General features: G+C 42.1%; 1 protein-coding gene across 1 annotated transcript in view; it reads left to right on the forward strand.

Annotated features, from left to right (window-relative positions):
• Positions 1 to 18,014, forward strand: part of tacr1a (tachykinin receptor 1a) — a 34,270-nt gene extending 16,256 nt beyond the window's left edge. Inside the window, exons 3-5 of the mRNA XM_077522481.1 lie at positions 6,572 to 6,722; positions 7,624 to 7,820; positions 13,815 to 18,014. Of these exons, the coding sequence (XP_077378607.1) occupies positions 6,572 to 6,722; positions 7,624 to 7,820; positions 13,815 to 14,199 (733 nt within the window). The 3' untranslated portion in view covers positions 14,200 to 18,014. The remainder of the gene's footprint in view (positions 1 to 6,571; positions 6,723 to 7,623; positions 7,821 to 13,814) is intronic.
• The last annotated feature ends 3,840 nt before the right edge of the window (positions 18,015 to 21,854 follow it).

Genomic DNA, 21,854 nt, shown 5'->3' on the forward strand with positions numbered 1-21,854 from the left:
ATCGAAGATAAAGAAATGTGTCCTTTCTGATAAAGATGGATTGAGCAGAGTTTCTCTCAGGCGATCACGTCGTATTAACAGAGCAGCTGATTAAAAACCCACTGAGCATCCTTAGAAGAACGATCAATGATGTCCACCTCATAGTTTACTGCAGTATAAAACTACAGCAATTCTTGTAGCCTCAAATAGGATACAGGCAGAAACTTGGATGGATGAGCGAGTTGTTGGCCGATCCCAAGTTAGTCGGTAATTTTATCAATTATGGGGTCGAAATGGTTTTGTTTATTCAATGATTTCCGGGTGAGTACATTAGTGTGCAATCAGTGGTGCTCAGGTGTGCTGTGGGAATTTTATCCAATTACACTTAATTGGTGCAAAATGGATTTATTTACTGCAAAGAATGTAGTTTTGTTCCTCTATGCCAGTAACATTTAAGTGGTAGTCAAAACAATTAAATGCTCTTCGAGACGGAAAAAGGTTTATAATTAACGTTTTTTCCACTTTTTGTAACATCTTTGGTTGTGCGCAAGAAGTTTTGTTTTTGTTTTTTTCGCTAACATGACAGATTTTGTCGTTGCTCCTGTTGTTGTTCATCAAGTCCTCCTCATGTGAGCTTCAAGGTTCGAATCTCACCTCTTTTGTCAGTCCAGCTTTTTTATAAACGAGTTCTCCTCAGGCAACACAGTTGTGCTTTTCACACCTGTGTTAGCTCATCACGGGAGCCTTCCTTCACATCTCCTTTTTTTTTTTTTTTTTTTTTTTTTAAGCAAGCTGTTAGAGAAGCCTCGAGGTCCGAGTGCAAACAGCCAGTTATGATGGTCTGCTTGCATAAACAGAATATGACAGGTGTGAAATGCCAAATGCAAACGCCAGTATAGCGGAATAGGGTGCATAAAAGCATGGGACCTATCAAAAGAAAGATTAAAATCTCTTCTTTCATCGGGAAAAAAAAAGTATGTTTCTCTGTTTCCGTTTTGCAGCAATTAGCATTAGAAGAGAGCTAAGTTTCATGAGTTTTCACAAATCTATTTAAAATTGTAAGTAATTGAGCTTTTTTTCTACGTGGCCCTGGTTGATCTCCTTTGCTGCCACCTGCTGGCCGTTTCTGTAATAACTACCATTTCTGCAATCGTTCTTTGCAGTTGAGAGGCTGCATCAACGCCTTCTGTATGCTCTAGCATTAAAAAAACAAAAAACAAAAAAAAAACAAAAAAAACGTATAAATACGTCTTTGGGACACTTAAAACCATTTTTAAAAAAAAACACATATTTACACGTTATTGGGAGCAAATGAGTTAATAAACTCCAAAGTAGACAGGAACACAACTATTATAAATTCCTTGATACAGGTTACTGCAAGAAGTTGCTACTGTACAGTAAATGTGTGAGGTCCTTTAAAACTCTAGGGGTGACATAAGTACCCCAGCAGCTTCAACACCTATGCCCCTAACCCAGTGTTTCTCAATTCCGGTCCTCAGGGCCCTCGATCCAGCCCGTTTTCCATGTCTCTCAATTTCAGCGCAGGTGAGGATCGTTATCAGGCTTCTCCAGAGCTTGCTGATTCGCTGTCATTGGAATCAGCTGCATTGGGAATTGGGAGACGTGCAAAACGGGCTGGATAGGGGGGCCCTGAGGAGCGGAATTAAGAAGCATGTTTTTAAAATGGGTAGGTTGATAGTTACAAATGGCAGTTAATAACAGTCTGTTTTGCCTTCACCTCAGAGGGCGGCTAATTACTGCATGTGGAGCAGGTTCAAAGCAGTGTATTAAATCAGACCTCTCAAGTCTTGATGGTGGGAGAGGAGGGTCAATTATTGGTCACAACAGCATAATAATGAGAAAGGGGCTTATTTCTATTATTTGTATTGTTGGTTCCATTATACGGTGACTAAGTAAAAAGTGAAGTATTTCTGTTGATATTCAATTATATCTTGTCATGGGGCAACAATGAAGAAATGAAAAAATAAAAAGTAGTCAGTGTACAGCTTATATAACAGAAGGTCCCTCGCTACTTTGTGGTTCACTTAATGCGGATTTCCTCTATCATGGATTTTGATCCCCCATTTTCAAAAGAGTACAATATACAATTCTTTTTGTTGTGCTGCTGTTTTTGTCCTTTTTTTGTAATATTTGAGTAAATATAAACAGCTTTCTTTCATTCAACACAATCTATTACACTTTTAATCAAAATATAGAATATTTGGTAAATTAAGAAATGCACAGCATAAGTTTTTTTTTTTTTTTAAGTTTCTTTTAATTCTTCTGAGCTATTTTTAGAACAGATCCCAGTTACTTGTACACAACACGTCTCATTTCTCCAACACCCGCCCCCAACTTGCTGCACACATGCACTTGCTGAAGTTAAAGGCAATTAACTTAAACATGGCCGCGTGTTTACGCAACTACGCAAGAAGAGCTCATGAAGGTCACAAAAAAAAAAAAAAAAACATCAAAAAGGCTAAAGTCTTGGCAAATGTACAGTAATTATTGTTATTCATCAGGTTTAGAAAATGATTTAGTGCAGGGGTGTGAAACTCATTAACTCAGAGGTCACATGGAGGAAAATATGTTACCAAGTGGGCTGGACCGGTAAAATCACGGTTTATAACTTCAAAAAAAATTGGCATCAATTATACACAGATTTTTGCTATTTGGATGCCAGCCCTAAACAGCGGGGGCTCAAATGTAAATATATCGTTCCAAAAAATAACACAAATGCAAATCGAACGCGGCAACACTTTGCCCGTATGAGTTTCGGGTGTGTTATATGTACCTGTTTTGCATACATATTGTTCCCAGAATGCATTGTGTTATCGTTTTAAGTTAAGTTAAAAGATGTTAATCAATGTCATGTGTTTGTGTTACCAGTAGCATATGTCTTATTCAGCATGATTGTTTGATTTACTGTATGTATCTTCCAAACCGTAACTTTAGGTTGTGTGTAGGGCTGGGCAATATATTGAAAAAATATCGATATCGCGATATTTGGCCATCCAATATGCATATCGCAAAGACATGCAATCATTTTCATATGGAATTTTTTGCTTTTACCTGAAATTGACCAATCAGACACAAACTTAAATGTGCATCACCATCCAATAGTTTAGGGTAATTACGGGGTAATTACAGGGTAGTAATAGGGTAATTACAATAAATTAACTAGGAACACATTGAACTTGCTTTTTACCACATGAACAAAATGTTATTCTTTCATTTGACAATAAAAATGTTATTTCTTTAGGTACATGTTAAATATCGCAATAATATTTATATTGTAATATTCAACAACTATATCGCATATCACATGTTTTTCCAATATCGTGCAGCCCTAGTTGTGTGTAAAAAAAAATGACATCCAGGTCAATTCCGTGTACAAGTTGAGGACTGCTTTTGAAATTATTAATTTATGTTTTGATTTTAGCCATTTTTAAAAATTTACAAGATCATCTTGCGGGCCGGATTAACCCCCTTTGCGGGCCTGATCCGGCCCGTGCGCCATACGTTTGACACCCCCGATTGAGCGCCAATCTTTGACACTACGGCTGCACTACGGTTTGCTTTTCACCTTTACTCCAGATATCGTATGTCCACAGGCTGCTACAAATAGAACCAACTGCTCTCATGTCAAACCTAGATGAAATATCAAAGCCCACCATGTGTGTCTTTTGCAGAAAAGATCAAGCTAATAAATCTGTCACACAAATTGCATCTTACCTGTCACCAGGAGCAATTCTCGAAGGGAGGCTTGGGGAAATGTTTGATTGTGCAAATGTTGGTGTTAATCATACCTGAACACACTTTAATCATGTTGTTGATTGACGAACTTCTGTAGGTTGTTATGGGGAGAAAAGAAAAAAAAAAAAAAAAAAGAGGATAAACGCAGCAAGTGTGGAAATGATTTATCCGCAGTTTGTGCCGCCCCCGTCACCTTTTGCGTTTCCTTCATTTGTATTTCTCTAATCCCACTGCTTTCACCGGCCAATATAAGCAGGAAGCTGCACCAGCGTGAGCACTTTCACACAAATAACCAACGTTCGAGAGCACGCACGCACGCACACGCACGCATGCAGTGATGCACAAAAGCGGTGTTGCAGTCATCGCAGCACTGCTCGCAGCTACTTCTCAGTTCAATGTTTCTGGCTCAACCAGCCATTTGCCATTCATTTGTATCCAGATTGTTACATTTCTCCATGGAAATATAGTTTGTAATAAACTGGATGACAGAAGCTCAATTGATCATGATGAGATCGCCTCCATTTTTTTTTTTTTTTTTTTTTTTTTTTTTGGGAATGAAAACCATTTAGCAGGATACAGACGCTAAGTCAAAATGAAATCATCTGCTGAAGCTGCGTATCCGAAGTCTCACGTTCCTTTTTTCAGGCACTGCTCTAGTACACCTTATGGAGCCTTTAATGTTGGTACCTTGTGCTGATGGCACTGCCAGTTAGTCTTCATTAAAGGGGCAATATTTTGGAAAATTGACATTTTAATTGCTTGGATACAAATATTTGGTTCTCTGGAGTGCCTGCTCAAGTATGAAATTACACATTGACTTAAAGTTCCTTTAACTTCCCCATTAAATCATGTGTATTTTTCCAGGAATACAATTTTAAGACATGTATTATTTCTTTTTAAAAAAAACATAATCTGCGCTTCGGTTTCGTCACACAGTATTTATTCCATAACATAAACTATTAATGCGAGCAGCTACTGCCTTTTATGCTGTTGCCATAATCGTTTTGCTGGGATATATGGACTTTTTTTTTTTTTTTCTTCAGATTAAATCTATTGAACTCCATATTTGAGCATTTCAACGCTTTTCTGCCTTTATTTGGTAACCTTCCATCTTTGCGGTGTACTTTAATGTGTGCTTGCACGTTCATTTTCATCCTGATGAAAGCCAATGGGAGTTTCAGTGGATTTAACATAATTGTACTTAATAGCCACGGAAATGGCCTGTGAGGCTCTTCTGCAGAATTTGTTGAGGAGCAAACAGATTCTGTTTCTCTGTGCAGGTCGAAGTCAGTCTCACAACATGTTGGTACACACATTATATGCATTGTCTGAAAGTTGTTCATTTCTTTTTCTAATTTATATTATTTGCATAGTCAGAATGCACACACGCATACACGCACGCCCCGCTGCATAATTTGACATGCCCATTTTCCAACTTTAACATGATAAAAACGCCGTGTCTATGATAAATTATGCATGAAAAATGTTCTAATCACTGAAAATGTCACATTTGATTATATATCGGAAAGGCTTTAAAATCACTTGACAGTTAATGGAGGAGAGGTTGGGATGATACTTCAATGTTGGTATATTAATGATTTTATTAAAAAAAAAAAAAAAGTAATAATTAATAATAATTAATAATTTTTAATGAATTAATCTGTTTAATCTATTTTAATCTCATATCTGCTAAAAGTCCCCAAATAAAGAATTTGACATGACAAAATTTGAGTGCATGACTAATCAATTGAATACGCCAAGAAGAGAAGATTTGAAATCTACATTTTTATTGTTGCGGTGTGCTTCACAAAAATCAAATTCAAAATAAAACGTTTAAGCACATCAACAATTAGGCCAGGCATTATTTTAAAAGATAATCTAAACTAGGGCTGAACTAGGGCCAAGCTGGGGTCAACCTCGTTAGTACCCTCATTGTTCTCACCTGTTTCCTGCACTATATAACCAGCTCTGCCCTTCACTTCATTGTCCCTTGGATTTGCGGTACTCTCCAGCTCCAACCACCCCCCCCCCCCTTTTTTTTTTTTTTTTTTTTCAGAACCGGAACCTGTTTTTGGATCTACCTCTGTCTCTGACCTTCTTTGTCAGTCTCACCTGTCTTGGTTATCTGACCTTGTCAGTTACCATGGAGTTTGCATGTCCTCTCCGTGCCTGCGTGGGTCTTCTACGGGTACTCCGGTCTCCTCCCACATTCCAAAGACATGCATGGCAGGTTAATTGGGCGCTCCGAATTGTCCCTAGGTGTGCTTGTGAGTGCGTGGATGGTTTTTCGTCTCTGTGTGCCCTGCGATTGGTTGGCAACCAGTCCAGGGTGTCCCCCGCCTACTGCCCAGAGCCAGCTAAGATAGGCGCCAGCACCCCCCGCGACACTTGTGAGGAATAAGCGCTCAAGAAAATGGATGGATGTTTTTTTACCAGTCTTGGCACAAACTATATACAGTAAACATTCAGACAAAAAGAAAACCCATTTGTTTTAAAAAAATAAATAAATAATAATAATAATAACAATAATCTGTTTTTGTCAACACAGTCTCCTACTGGCAATCTCAACAAAAAAAGCGTCTACATCCGCAAATGCATCCTTCCACTTATGTCCGTTTTCACTGAATGTTTTTTCCGATATCTATTTTGCTTGTCACTGAAGGCCAATTTTAACGATTGACCCTTCTGAGCGCCTCCACTTCAAGCTGACTACTGCTCATGTAAGAACAGCAGATGGTCTCCCCCTTTGTCGCGTTTGATGTCACTCAGCGGGACGCAGTGACGATAAACTGATATTTGAAGAATCCTCGATTCATAAAGATTGCACGTGTTGCAGGTATTACGTGTGCGTGGCCATCCTGATCTACTTCCTTCCTTTATTGGTGATGGGTTGCGCTTACCTCGTGGTGGGACTGACCCTCTGGGCCAGTGAAATCCCAGGAGACTCTTCGGATCGCTACAAGGAGCAGCTGACTGCCAAACGCAAGGTTCGCTACCTTTGAGCCTCCCACAAGCGTTTATTCTATTTTATTTGACAAGCTCCTAATAAAGATTGCCTTATGTCTTGATTTCATGTCACGCATAATAGCTTGGACGACAATAAACTATACCGGCGGGCCTTGGTGGAGCCAAGTATAGCAGCTTTATTGTTCAAGTGAAAGCAGTTTATGTAATGTGTACATGATACCGTGAAATATTCTTCATTTCTTATCTCATCGTCGCTATGTATACTTATCATGAATAATTAATTAAGTTGATCCTGCTGTGCATGGCTCGTGATATTTATTGGGCTGACATCATATATTATGTTATCTCAAATAGCTTACAAATTTAATGGATGCATACTTTTTAATTGATTTGATTTAATTATGAGAATTTACAGACTTAATGTAGAATAGATTTGCCCTCGAGATCTGAGTATGTGTGAAATGCTTGTACATGCATGTCAATAATGTCAAATCAGACATGATTGAATTGTACAATTAACATATAATGTCATAAAGTTTGCACAATAAAGCAATCAATAAGCAGTAAAGAACTCAACTAAAGTTACAGTCCAATAAGTTTAATCAATTGAATGCTTCGGTTAGTTCACCCATTTCATTTTTCTTTTCCCTAATTTCCTTCTTATTCAAGAAGGGTTTGAAGTGTGCATGTTGCATACACGTACGTATACTGCGACCTATAGTGGTGTGGAAAAAGTGCCCTCTTCTCAAATGATTACTTTCTTCCATAGTTTCCCCTCTTTAATGTAACTACAGGTACTGATGCCTTTAATATAGATTAAACAGTTGATTATTTTGTCTATTAATCAATGAAATCGATACCAAAAAAATCTGTATTTCTGGTGTGGAGGAACAATGGATGATGCTCTGATGTGTGTTGCAGGTGGTGAAGATGATGATTGTGGTGGTGTGCACGTTTGCCATCTGCTGGCTGCCCTACCATGTCTACTTCCTGCTGCACCAGTTTTTTCCCGATATGTTTGAGGAAACATTCATCCAGCAGGTGTATTTGGCCATCATGTGGTTGGCCATGAGTTCCACCATGTACAACCCGATCATCTACTGCTGCCTCAATGACAGGTAAGCGTGTGAACTCTCAACTCGGATACCCTAGTGTCACTTTTATCACTCCATCGTCCTTGGTTGACACTGACAGCAGCGCGAACTGCTACTGGCTACGTATTACACGTCATACCTGCTTACATACAATCATTATATTCATAAACAATGTAAATTATGAATGTTAACTCATTCACTGCCATTGACGGAAAAAGACGTCAAATGATGCATTTTTTTTTTTTTGCTGGTCTGGTATGACAATATTAACAGCTAAATATGTCGGGCCAAAACAGACAAATGTTTAAGTGCAGCAAGGTCATTTGTGAAAAATAAAAACAAGTAGCCCGTCTATGTAAAGTGAAATTCATTGCTCATTTTTTTACAATAAAAATAATTACTTATGTTCCGATTTAAATATTAGAAAAACGGTTGTCAATTTTATGTTAAGATGGGTTATCTGCACCTGTGGTGTGTAACTAATAATAATAATAATAATAATAATAATAATAATTGATTGAATTTTTATTTTATTTATTATTAATTAAATCTCTGGTGTGATAACCTTATTTATTGATTGATTGAATTTTTATTCAATCCGTGAGCCGGCACCTTAACGTGGTGGAGGGGTTTGCGTGTCGCAATGATCCTAGGAGCTATGTTGTCTGGGGCTTTATGCCCCTGGCAGGGTCACCCATGGCAAACAGGTCCTAGGTGAGGGGCCAGACTAAGAACGGCTCAGAAGACCCCTATGATGATAAAAAATTTTGGAGACGCGTTTCCCTCGCCCGGACGCGGGTCACCGGGGCCCCCCTCTGGAGCCAGGCCTGGAGGCGGGGCTCGCTGGCGAGCGCCTGGTGGCCGGGCCTGCACCCATGGGGCCCGGCCGGGCACAGCCCGAAGGGGCAACGTGGGTCCCTCTTCCCACGGGCTCACCACCGGTGGGAGGGGCCAAAGGGGTCGGGTGCAGTGTGGGCTGGGTGGCGGCCAAGGGAGGAGACCTTGGCGGACCGACCCCCGGCTACAGAAGCTGGCTCTTGGGACATGGAATGTCACCTCTCTGGCAGGGAAGGAGCCCGAGCTGGTGTGCGAGGCCGAGAAGTTCCGACTAGACATAGTCGGACTCGCCTCCACACACGGCTTGGGCTCTGGTACCAGTCCTCTTGAGAGGGGTTGGACTCTCTTCCACTCTGGAGTTGCCCACGGTGTGAGGCGCAGAGCAGGTGTGGGCATACTTATTGCCCCCCGGCTCGGCGCCTGTACGTTGGGGTTTACCCCGGTGGACGAGAGGGTAGCCTCCCTCCGCCTTCGGGTGGGGGGACGGGTCCTGACTGTTGTTTGTGCATATGCACCAAACAGCAGCTCAGAGTACCCACCCTTCTTGGAGTCCGTGGAGGGTGTGCTGGAGAGCGCTCCCTCTGGGGACTCCCTCGTCCTGCTGGGGGACTTCAACGCTCACGTGGGGAATGACAGTGAGACCTGGAGGGGCGTGATTGGGAGGAACGGCCCCCCTGATCGGAACCCGAGCGGTGTTCTGTTATTGGACTTCTGTGCTCGTCACGGTTTGTCCATAACGAACACCATGTTCAAGCATAAGGGTGTCCATATGTGCACTTGGCACCAGGACACCCTAGGCCGCAGTTCGATGATCGACTTTGTAGTCGTGTCATCGGATTTGCGGCCGCATGTTTTGGACACTCGGGTGAAGAGAGGGGCGGAGCTGTCAACTGATCACCACCTGGTGGTGTGTTGGCTCCGATGGTGGGGGAAGATGCCGGTCCGACCTGGCAGACCCAAACGTATTGTGAGGGTTTGCTGGGAACGTCTGGCGGAATCCCCTGTCAGAAAGAGTTTCAATGCCCACCTCCGGCAGAGCTTCTCCCTTGTCTCGGGGGAGGTGGGGGACATTGAGTCCGAATGGACCATGTTCCGCGCCTCCATTGTTGAGGCGGCCGATCGGAGCTGTGGCCGTAAGGTGGTCGGTGCCTGTCGCGGCGGCAATCTTCGAACCCGCTGGTGGACACCAGCGGTAAGGGATGCCGTCAAGCTGAAGAAGGAGTCCTATCGGGCCTTTTTGGCCTGTCGGACTCCGGAGGCAGCTGACAGGTACCGGATGGCCAAGCGGAACGCGGCTTCGGCGGTTACTGAGGCAAAAACTCGGACATGGGAGGAGTTCGGTGAGGCCATGGAAAACGACTTCCGGACGGCTTCGAGGAAATTCTGGTCCACCATCCGGCGTCTCAGGAGAGGAAAGCAGTGCACCATTAACACTGTGTATAGTGGCGATGGGGTGCTGCTGACCTCGACTCGGGACGTCGTGAAGCGGTGGGGGGAATACTTCGAAGACCTCCTCAATTCCACCAACACGTCTCCTTTTGAGGAAGCAGAGTCTGGGGACTCTGGGGTGGGCTCTCCTATCTCTGGGGTCGAAGTCACTGAGGTGGTTGGAAAGCTCCTCGGTGGCAGGGCCCCGGGGGTGGATGAGATCCGCCCGGAGTTCCTAAAGACTCTGGATGTTGTGGGGCTGTCGTGGTTGACACGCCTCTACAACATCGCGTGGACATCGGGGACAGTGCCTCTGGATTGGCAGACCGGGGTGGTGGTCCCCCTTTTTAAGAAGGGGGACCGGAGGGTGTGTTCCAACTACAGAGGGATCACACTCCTCAGCCTCCCTGGTAAGGTCTATTCAGGGGTGCTGGAGAGGAGGGTCCGTCGGGAGGTCGAATCTCGGATCCAGGAGGAGCAGTGTGGTTTTCGTCCTGGCCGTGGAACAGTGGACCAGCTCTACACCCTCCGCAGGATCCTCGAGGGTGCGTGGGAGTTCGCTCAACCAGTCCACATGTGTTTTGTGGATCTGGAGAAGGCGTTCGACCGTGTCCCTCGGGGAGTTCTGTGGGGGGTGCTTCGGGAGTACGGGGTGCCGGGCCCCTTGTTACGGGCTGTTCGGTCCCTGTACGACCGTTGCCAGAGTTTGGTCCGTATTGCCGGCAGTAAGTCGGATTCGTTTCCGGTGAGGGTTGGACTCCGCCAAGGTTGCCCTTTGTCACCGATTCTGTTCATAACTTTTATGGACAGAATTTCTAGGCGCAGCCGAGGAGTGGAGGGGTTCCGGTTTGGTGGCCTCAGCATTGCATCTCTGCTCTTTGCAGATGATGTGGTGCTGTTGGCTTCATCAGGCCGGGACCTTCAGCTCTCACTGGAGCGGTTCGCAGCCGAGTGTGAAGCGGCTGGGATGAGGATCAGCACCTCCAAATCCGAGACCATGGTCCTCAGTCGGAAAAGGGTGGAGTGTCGTCTTCAGGTCGGGGATGAGATCCTGCCCCAAGTGGAGGAGTTCAAGTATCTTGGGGTCTTGTTCACGAGTGAGGGTAGGATGGAGCGGGAGATCGACAGGCGGATCGGTGCAGCGTCTGCAGTGATGCGGACTCTGTATCGGTCCGTCGTGGTGAAGAAAGAGCTGAGCCAAAAGGCAAAGCTCTCGATTTACCGGTCGATCTACGTTCCAACCCTCACCTATGGTCACGAGCTGTGGGTCGTGACCGAAAGAACGAGATCCCGGATACAAGCGGCCGAAATGAGTTTCCTCCGCAGGGTGTCCGGGCTCTCCCTTAGAGATAGGGTGAGAAGCTCGGTCATCCGGGAGGGACTCAGAGTCGAGCCGCTGCTCCTCCGCGTTGAGAGGAGCCAGCTGAGGTGGCTCGGGCATCTGGTTCGGATGCCTCCTGGACGCCTCCCTGGGGAGGTGTTCCGGGCATGTCCCACCGGTGGGAGGCCCCGGGGACGACCCAGGACACGCTGGAGAGACTATGTCTCTCGGCTGGCCTGGGAACGCCTTGGGATCCCATCGGAGGAGCTGGTTGAAGTGGCTGGGGAGAGGGAAGTCTGGGTTTCCCTCCTGAAGCTGCTGCCCCCGCGACCCGACCCCGGATAAGCGGAAGAAGATGGATGGATGGATGGATGAATTTTTATTTTATTGTTGTTGTTATTATTATTATTATTATTATTATTATTATTATTATTCAATCTCTGGTGTAATAACATTATTTATTGATTGATTGAATTTTTATTTTTTATTTATATTGCTTTTAAAGTCAAATCAGTAAAGAGTCAAATCAGTAAAGAGTCAAGTAATCAATAAAGTAGTTAAGTAACTTTTTCAATGTAACTGTGGCAAGACTGGCTTTCAGTCCAGTGTTTGCCCACATCCACACGCTGGACACCCTGCAATACACTTGCCTCAAATGCCATCACAGTCAAACGCCGCTTCTCCTAACCCACATCATTGACAGACCACTTTACCTTTCATATTGCCATCTCTTAGTCGTTCAAAGTCACCCGTAAACTATGTACACTCTCTTGTGACTGGCTCCCGGACTTCCTCACTGGCGGGCCCACAGTCTGTCATGATCAGTAACGGTACTTCAGACGACACATGCAACAAATACGAGCGCATTCAGACGTGCGTCCTCCGCCACATTCTCTACCCCGTTCACGCACGAATGTGTCGCCTCCCACAAGGACAACCCAAAGTGAGTGGATGGCACCACGGTAATAGGACTCTTTACTGATTGGGATAAAGCATCCTACATGATGGAGGAGGCCAGTCTGGTGTCATGGTGGGAGGACAATAAAATGGCACTCAACACGAGCAAACAAGATAATATTGGACTTGAGGAAGAGGGTAAGATATTGCGCATCCAGTAAATTGAAGTGGAAAGCAGTTTATCTCCATATACTTGTTGATAACAACTTCCCTGCCTATATTACGGATGACTTTTAAGTTTTGAGGGTATGAGGTCTTTTCCGGCCATTAGTGTTCTAAGCGTCTCTGTCAATCATCACACTCATAATATGATCCAAAGAGCGACACACCCCTGATTAGTTTCAGGATTATTTTCTCCGCCACAATCATTTTAATATCCCCGGTTTACTTGACATGTATTGAAGTTTAACATAACACTTAGATCAGGGGTGTCCAAACTTTTTCATTTGAGGGCCACATACAGAAAATCAGAAGGACGCAAGGGCCACATCATGTTATGAAGAGAAATTGTGTTGTGCAAATAATTTATTTGTGCTTTTGCATATTTAGAAAAATGATTTTACCACCTGAGCTATGCCCCTACTACTGTTCGCTTTTCTCCAAGAGACCAAAGACATCATTTTTTTGGTCTCTTGGAGAAAGATTCCATGGAATCTTTAAATCATCTGCAGCTGACACAAAGATACGAACAGAAACAGGGAGCTGCATGGCTCATGCAGTACATCGGCTGTTTCCCAAGCTGAAGGTCGTGAGTTCGCTCCTACACCCTTGAGTCACTTTTATTTTTTCCAATTCTTTATTTTACTATCTTCCTAGTGTAAATATTTGCAGTTGAGAGGCTGTAGCAAAGCCTTTTGTATGCTCTAGCATAAAAAAAACAAAAAAAACAAACAAAAAAACAACAACGTATAAATACGTCTTTGGGACACTTAGAACATAAAAAACGTATTTATACGTTATTGGGAGCAAATGAATTAACTACAGTGTAAAAAAAAAAAATTATGAATAAATAAATGATCACAGCAATACTATCATCAGTATGAGCAAGCATGTTTGTGTCTGCTCCTTGGGGGGGGGGGGATAATGCTGACTAAACCTGCTAATTAGAAGCTTAGAATAAATACTTATTCAAATTACCTGATTAATCTATGGCAAACACTCCAAGAGAGACTCATAATATTTCCTCTCAAGACATTCTATGTTTCTTCCTCAGATAACATCTCTCAATTGTATCAGTGATGTGTATATAAGGTATAGTTGCTTGAAAGATTAAGTCATAACTGGCAGCAATCAGCGGAGAGGGAAATTAATCTGTTTGCAAGGGATGGAGAAGAAATTGAAAAAGGAAGTCAAGATAAATGTGTCACACTCTGTAAACCATTAACAGCCACACCGTTGGACTGTCAATCTTCAATCTTCTGTTATATTTGTGCAAATGAAATAATGAAATGAAGTCCTGTATACTTCCTCCACAGGTTCCGCGCAGGATTTAAACAAGCTTTCCGCTGCTGCCCGTGTGTCCCTCAAAGCTCCTACGAAGGCCTGGAACTCAAGTCGACTCGCTACTACCAAACTCAGACGAGCGTTTACAAGGCAAGCCGGATGGAGAGCACCGTGTCGACTGTCGTCCAGGCGGGGGATGAAACGGAGCAGTCCAAGGCCAAAGCTCCGGTCGGGCTTGGGCCCGTTGAAGCCGCAGGACCTCAAAGCTGTTCGCCGGACCTCACTTCAAACGGTTCTTCATCCCGGAGCGTCTCCAAAACCGCATCTGAGGCATCGAGTTTCTTCTCGCATAACAATGTCCAAGCGCAGACGTTAAACGCAAGCTGCTTTTTGTCAGATAGTCAGGAGAGAATGTGAGTCGATATTTGAACAAACAAACAAACAAACAAACGTGTGTTGGTTGGAATGTGCGACTTTGAAAGCTGCACACTGAAGCAGATGCACTGACTCGATTTGTCACAGCTTCTGCTTGTCACACCAGCCGTGGAAGGTTCACACATTCTCAATCCCACAAGCTTGATGACTTCGCACGCGAGTAACTTGGAGAGGAAAATGCACTCTCTCATTCGAACTTGCCGATCAGTTCGCCAATATCTCCAAGCAAGCAACATGAAGGATGAGGACTTGTCTTGGGATCAAGGGACCGCCAACAGGTGCTGCTGAATGTTCTGCCAATTATACCTGACACGTTGTTGTTATGACTCATCTTTTACCAGGCTGCTCGAATGCTCCCCAGACGAACCTTGAGCAGAAATAACAAACACAAAATACCAGTTTATGTTTCGAAACTGTGCAGGAAATCACTGGAGGGAAACTCCGTCGATTTCTTATAGAAAGCAGAACAAAGTTTCCTATTACCCGGGATTTACACCGGATGCGGATGCGGCTGCGGTGCGGCTGCGGTGCGTTCCGGCGACGCAACCAATTAGATTCCATGAATCCGATCATGAATCAGGTGTGTTAGTGGAGAGAAACATGGAAAACAGGCTGGATAGGGGCTCTCCAGGACATAAATAATAGCAGCAACAAGCTAAGAACTTCTCTCCATAACATTTATGTAAACACCTCTCCTGTCAGTGTGATGAAAGTAATGCCAATATTGGCCTAGCAGTTTTGACATGTTATTGTGAAATTTTGCTGGTGCGTCCTTTCTGCAATTGAGGCGCTAATGTACAGCGATGCGCCATGCTGCTTAGCATAATGACTGCAAAAGGACAAGGGAAGCAGAGAGGCAGCTCAGCTCGCTCTGCTGGAGTCCAGTTAGATAATATGTGCTGCGGATGCCCACCAGGCTAATTTAGCATCCGGCGGGCATACATTCACACATGCACACCCACTATAATATACAAAGTGTGTGTGAAATGGCGCTATATGATTTTCGTCATGCGCATTCATCATGCCCGTTAATTGCCAGAAGTGGAACTGAAACATTGTTAAAATATTTTTTTTTGTAAGCAGAAGTCAAGTTAATTAATGGAAGTCAAGCTGATTTCCTACAAAGGAGGATTTATGGAAGTTGACAGATTGGATTCCTGCTGGTTTTACACACACACATCCACCAATGTTGAACGCCCACTGTCACATGGCAAACCTTGCCCTTTCGTTTACGTGGAATTTTTCATCGAAGGAAAAAAATAAAAATAGGCACACCTGTTGAAATGCATCATTACTCTCCCTCGTGTCCACCTCCGGATCTATTCTCAGCATACAAAAGCTGCTATTTTAAATTCCAACGTCATCTGATGTGAAAGCGAGAAGCAAATGGAAATCTGCATAACTCCTGAATGACAATCTTTGTGTTGTGTTACTTAATGGCCGCATTATTCAACTGCAATGTTCCTGTCCTGCTCCGCGTTTCACTTTCCATCAAATATATTGATGATGGTGTTTACATGGTCAAAAAACTTTTTCTTTTGGCCTTATTTCTGGTAAAGATTTTTTAGTTGGACAATTAATGACCTCTGCTGCTCACAAATGTGTGCAACTGCCTGGTAATAGTGGTATAAATACTGGTAAACTGTCCTTCAGTCCGGAGATTTTAACTCAGACTTAAACCATAAACACCTGTTGTTGTTGTTGTTGTTGTTGTTGTTCCCCGGTAGGATCATTTTGATGACATAGTGACGCTTTATTATGTTTGACACTTACAGTATAGTTGTTCCAACTATTTCTCCATTACATAATCTCTAAAGCAATGTAAAAAGAAGTTTGGAAAAAGTGTAAATCGAACCTCTGACCAGGATCAGGCCTCGTTCGTATGTGGATAATAATCAGATAGCAATGTGATGTCATTGTTAGGGCTACAAGTCAATTCCAATTTTGGTACCTATATGTGACATGCATGTCGTTTTTTTATTTTTTATTTTTTCGTGCAATGTGAACAGTACAAATCCGATTGATTGATTGATTTTATTTAATTATTTATTTATTTATTCCCAAAATCAAGAGCCAAATATGCACTGCATGGTTTTTTGTTTTGTTTTTTGTTTTCTTCATGCAATGTGAACAGTACAAATCCGATTTATTTATTTATTTATTTATTTATTTATTTATTTTACCCCCAAATCAAGAGCGAAATATGCACTGCACGGGTTGGTTTGGTTGAGTAGGCATGATCATCCTTGTGTTTGCAAATCTTGTGTGACGTGTAACCGTGTTAATTTTATATTTGACTTTATTTTAAAGCTGCCCAAGCTGCAGGAAATTGAATTTTGAATCGCTACTGCCACGTGTGGCGGAAAAATGTAACTGCACAATCCCGCCCCCTTTTTGTGTGTGGGTTTTTTCTTGCTTTGCTTTTTTTTTGTCCCTCCAAACACGTACACATTGTGCCCATAACATCACAGCTGCAGACACAGTGTGGGAAATTCTAACCTAAATCCAATCAAATAAAAAGCCTAATGTAAAGATATTTTGGGGAAATGTTCTATGTTAAGAAGCTTTAATCCAATTTGAAAACATAGGCTAAATTATAAAGTGGTCATTCTGTAACGAATGAATGATTTTTTGCCCAAAAGCTGAATATCTCCTAACTTTTTGTGAACATATTAAAAACTCATTCACTGCCAGTCATTATAGAAAATTTTTACATTTCCAATACTCACGTGATATTACATTCAATAATTATATATAAACCGAATCTACCAAATAACAGAATAGACTCCCTACTTTTTGTCCCGTCCCGTTCTTTTATAATTGACAGCAGAAAAATGTAGGTTTGCCAAAATACAGCCATTTCTCCCATGGACTCTGAAACTGTGTTTATTTCCTATAAAATGGGGCAATGATGTCATCTACCGGTGGTTGGGCATCAGTAAAGTTGTTTCCAAGTTTGATATTTACAGTGGAGCATGCTCAGATTCGCCCCCATTTAGCACCGCTCTAAAAAATACAATTGACAAGTATACTTGTCAAAGGCAGTGAATGAGTTAAAAACTACCAAATTCTGCTTCCTTCTGCTGCTCTGCCATGTAGTTTGTGATTAATAATCCACTTGGGCAGGGTGGGTAAAAATTGCAATAAAAAATACAAATACACAAAATACATACACAAAAATTACAGTCCTGGCGCACTGGAGTGTTTTTGTACCCCTTGAACTTTCCTGTTTAAGCATGACGTAGCCAGTAATGTATTCAATCCAGATTTAATTTAATTGGAAGAAGTCCATCAGGCTGAGGAACAACATTAGCATGACTGGATTGGCAAGCAAAGTCCAAACAGAAGGATCTGGGAGAACAAAAGCGTAACGGTTGTTCTAATTAGAGTTATCTGATTGGACTCTCCCAACCTGCTTTTGTAATGTTCCTGCCTGCCTGCATGTGATGTCGCATTTAAATGAGCACTTAAATATGAGAATTGTTTGCTTGGTTGATTGTTATGCAGATGGCGGGACCGAGTGGCTTCTCGGCTCTAAATTGAGCATCATTGTTCAACGTGGCAAATATTTAAAAAAGTAACATGTCGATACCATTAATTCCAACGCTAATATAGGATTTTGGATGCAGCATCTTGTGTCTTGCTGGTGCATGACATTCACTGATGTGTGACATGCTCATTGCATGTCGATCTCAGATATCCTATTGGCCCTTGAATGTTCTGAACCAATGGCAGGACAGCTTTTTCATGTTGAGGAAAGAAAAAAAACCTTAGGTATGGTATCGGCCGATACGGCAAAGCTGGGTATCGAAATCGGTATCAGGGGCCAAACAACGGTATCGCAACAACACTTTAAAAAAAAAACGTAGGTATCGGTATGGTATCGGTATCGGCCGATACGGCAAATCTGGGTATCGGTATCGGGGCCAAAAACAACTGTATCGGAACAACACTTAAAAAAAAAAAAAAAAACAGGTATCGGTATGGTATCGGTATCGGCAGATACGGCGAAACTGGGTATCGGAATCGGTATCGGGGGCCACAAAACGGTATCTGAACAACACTAGTAAATATTTTCAACATGATTTCTATCACTAAATGCATAAATTGATGGGCTTTGCAAAATTCAGGTGAACTCAATGAATAGGTCTGAACTGATGTCGATTTCAGTACAGAAAATGAACACTAACAACCATTTACCATGTACTTTGTCATTTATTGTGTTTCATTTATTTGTTGTCTCGCCTTGTGGGGTGAAAAACAAACACGAAAACATATGTAGCCTACTTGTAGTTCTGCTATCATTTGGCCATGTCAAGTGATGCAGGTGAAGATGCTGGCCCTTTAATGAATGCTTAATCAACTTTGTCGGTGAGTGCTGCCGAAATGAGCCCGCGGTCGGCTGTCTCTTCTCCAACACACACTGCAGACTAAAGGTCGCTGTTTATTACGGAGAGGCGCCAGGCTGGCTACACAGCGGGGTGCATGGTCTCATCAGCGTCATGTCTTCCTGCGTTTCGATCCATCGCTCACCATCCAATCATGCTAATTAAGCCCAGAAGTGGGGAGAGCGCACGTAGATATGTGCACGCACGCGCACGGTGACTTGGGTGAATTCTCCAGGTTGGGGGTGTGTGCACAATTGGGTCTAGTATTCCTCAAAACAGGTATTTTATGGAAAATATTTCATTAGCAGGGTGAAAAGTGCAAAAGTAAGAAATCAGGAAGTGAGCAAATTCAAATTAACATACAGCTGTGTATAAAGAGGAAACTAAAGGACTGCCAATAATAATAAATATCGAACTTTTTGGCGATATGTGTGCGTATGAAAACACTCCAGTTATCCAATCTAGTCGTACAAAATGATACCTTTCTAGCATTCACTTCTTTAACTAGAGCTACTTCGAATGTTGCTCATGTGCTGTAAAGAGCACACTGATATTTGAAATAGAAATATGTTTTGTAGTCAATAACTAATCTGTAGTGTGTGGAGCGCTGACATCAAAATCAGCAATTCTGTGGGTAATAATTAGTGTTGTTCTGATACCGTTATTTGGCCCCCGATACCGATTCCGATACCCAGCTTTGCAGTATCGTCCGATACCTAAGTTTTTTTGGGTTTTTTTTTTGTATTGTTCCCATACCGTTTTTTGGCCCCCGATACCGATTTCGATACCCAGCTTAACAGTATCAGCCGAAACCGTACCGATACCTAAGTTCTTTTTTTTAGTATTGTTTCGATACCGTTTTTTGGCCCCCAATACCGATTTCGAAACCCATCTTTGCAGTATCGGCCGATACCATACCGATACCTAAGTTTTTTTGGGGGGGTTTTAGTATTGTTCTGATACCATTTTTTGCCCGCCGATTCCGATACCCAGCTTTGCAGTATCGGCCGATACCATACCGATACCTAGGGTTTTTTTTTTTTTTGCCTCAACATGAAAAAGCTGTCCTGCCATTGGTTCAGAACATTCAAGGGCCAATAGGATATCTTAGATCAGCATGCAGTATCTGTATCGGAACAACACTATTAATAATACATACTTTCCATATAAACACTTGGAAATACATCATTTCTATCCTCCCATATCCATAATTGAAAGAGCAATTGAATTATACCACATTCTGAGAGGTAGTATTTCGGCCTAGTAACCAAATACTTAGTAAAGTATTTATGTTGTCCAATAAACAATCATTTTCAGTTGAACCGGTTTTATGATGGACACTGAATTAGTTGTAAGTGCGCATTTGATTTCTGCTAGGAATGGGAGAGTACCAATACCAGGTATCGTATTGAGCCGATACCTGGCCTTAGTTCAAGGTATGGGTACTCGCGACGGTGGCCGATGTGGCCGTTTTACACATCAGGAAGTGAAAATTAGAAGTATAGAAAATTGCCTTTAATTTCAGGCAATCTTAAGGAAAAATGGTACATTGGGATGCAGTTGTGTTGATAAGTTTGCAGATGGGTGTATGTAAGCTTAGGAACACAGCTGTATGTCTGCCAACTAGCGGTGAATGTTGTGCTTGTAAGTTTACACAGGGTATGTTAAACTTATGAGCGCAATTGTATATAGGTCTTTCTTTATTATGTCATTGTTTTTTGGGGAAAATTTTATGTATCAAAAGTACTAGTTGTACCGGTATTTGGTATGTTTTTTTTTGTTTTTTATTTTTATTTTTGTTTTTTTGTTTTTTGTATCGGTATTGGTGACTATTCAAGAGGACTAATATCGGTGTTACTGAACTTCCATAGACAAGTGCCCTTGTCATATCTTTAAAGCTGCTAGTTCACACATTTCGAGCAAACCATACTTTTTGTGGTGACCCTTTTCAGTAGAATGTATCAGTAAATGTGAAACTTGGCTGAGTTATCGATTGAATGATCAGACGCAGCCACGCATGTTGAGTTACACTGCAACTGTGTATTTGCTGGTTACTGTCATGCTTTTTTTGTCATCACAGCAATGTCGCAAATAACTGTAATGGTTCCATTGTACTGTAATGGCTTTCTCCGAAACCAGACCATCATTTGTTGTTGTTGTTTGCAATTGAAATATTATATTCTGTATAATTAGCAATGTTTTGAAATACGCTGTTTCTGCCTCCACTGTTATCTGCTGTTTTCTGTGCTCTGTGCCAAAATATCAGGGTGTAAATGTGTTAATGTCCTCAACTGTTTAAAATGAATACAGTTTACATTCACAGTTACAAATTGTGCTTGCATTGTCGTATTTTTACGCTTTCTGTGTTTCTCCAATAACCCAACATCAATCACACACACACACAAAAAAAAAAAAAAATCTATAGCTGAAGAGCTGCTCTAATCACACTGGAAAAGACTTGTGATTTTTTTTACTTTGTTGACGAACTTCACACATTGGTTCAAACAGGTTCTTTTTCAAGTCTGACCTGCACAGGTGCATAGAGATGAGAGAGATTGTGCGTGCGTGTACAGAGAGAGAGTTGAGTGCTTTTCAGCTGCTGAAAGACCATCAGAAGAGGCTGGTGTGTGGTGTGTCATGTCACAGTCAGACTCCACACAGTTTATTAGCTGTTGGTGATGCATTAAGTCTCTTACTGAATGTGTAAACAGAGAACTTTCAGCTCATTTTAATTGGCTTCAAATTAACAAATTATATTATTCGCAAGTGCTGCCAAGATATTTTTTATTTTATTTTATTATTATTATTAATTCAATCTCTGGTGTAATAACCTTATTTATTGATTGATTGAATTTTTATTTATTTTATTTATTTTATTATTATCATTATTAATTCAATCTCTGGTGTAATAACCTTATTTATTGATTGATTGAATTATTTTCTATTTTATTATCTGTTCTCATTGCTGCTGGACATGTAAATTTCCCAGAGGGAGCCATCCCAAAGTGATCAATAAAGTCAAGTCTAAGTCAACGACAGGGGCAGAAGACGAGGATATACGAGGCATGTGCCTCTCCTACAAAAACTTTACAAGAAGTTATGGTAACCATTGTGGGGGCTTTCGCCTCGACAAAACTGAAACATACAGCTAACATTTGGTTAGCTAGCGGTTAGCATTCACGCATGTAGCATGTAAACATGGACTTTTTGTAAGTCCGTGCATGTAAAAATAATCCCATAATGTTTTTT

The sequence above is a fragment of the Festucalex cinctus genome, chromosome 5 (genome assembly GCF_051991245.1).
Source record: "Festucalex cinctus isolate MCC-2025b chromosome 5, RoL_Fcin_1.0, whole genome shotgun sequence".
Lineage (NCBI taxonomy): Eukaryota > Metazoa > Chordata > Actinopteri > Syngnathiformes > Syngnathidae > Festucalex > Festucalex cinctus.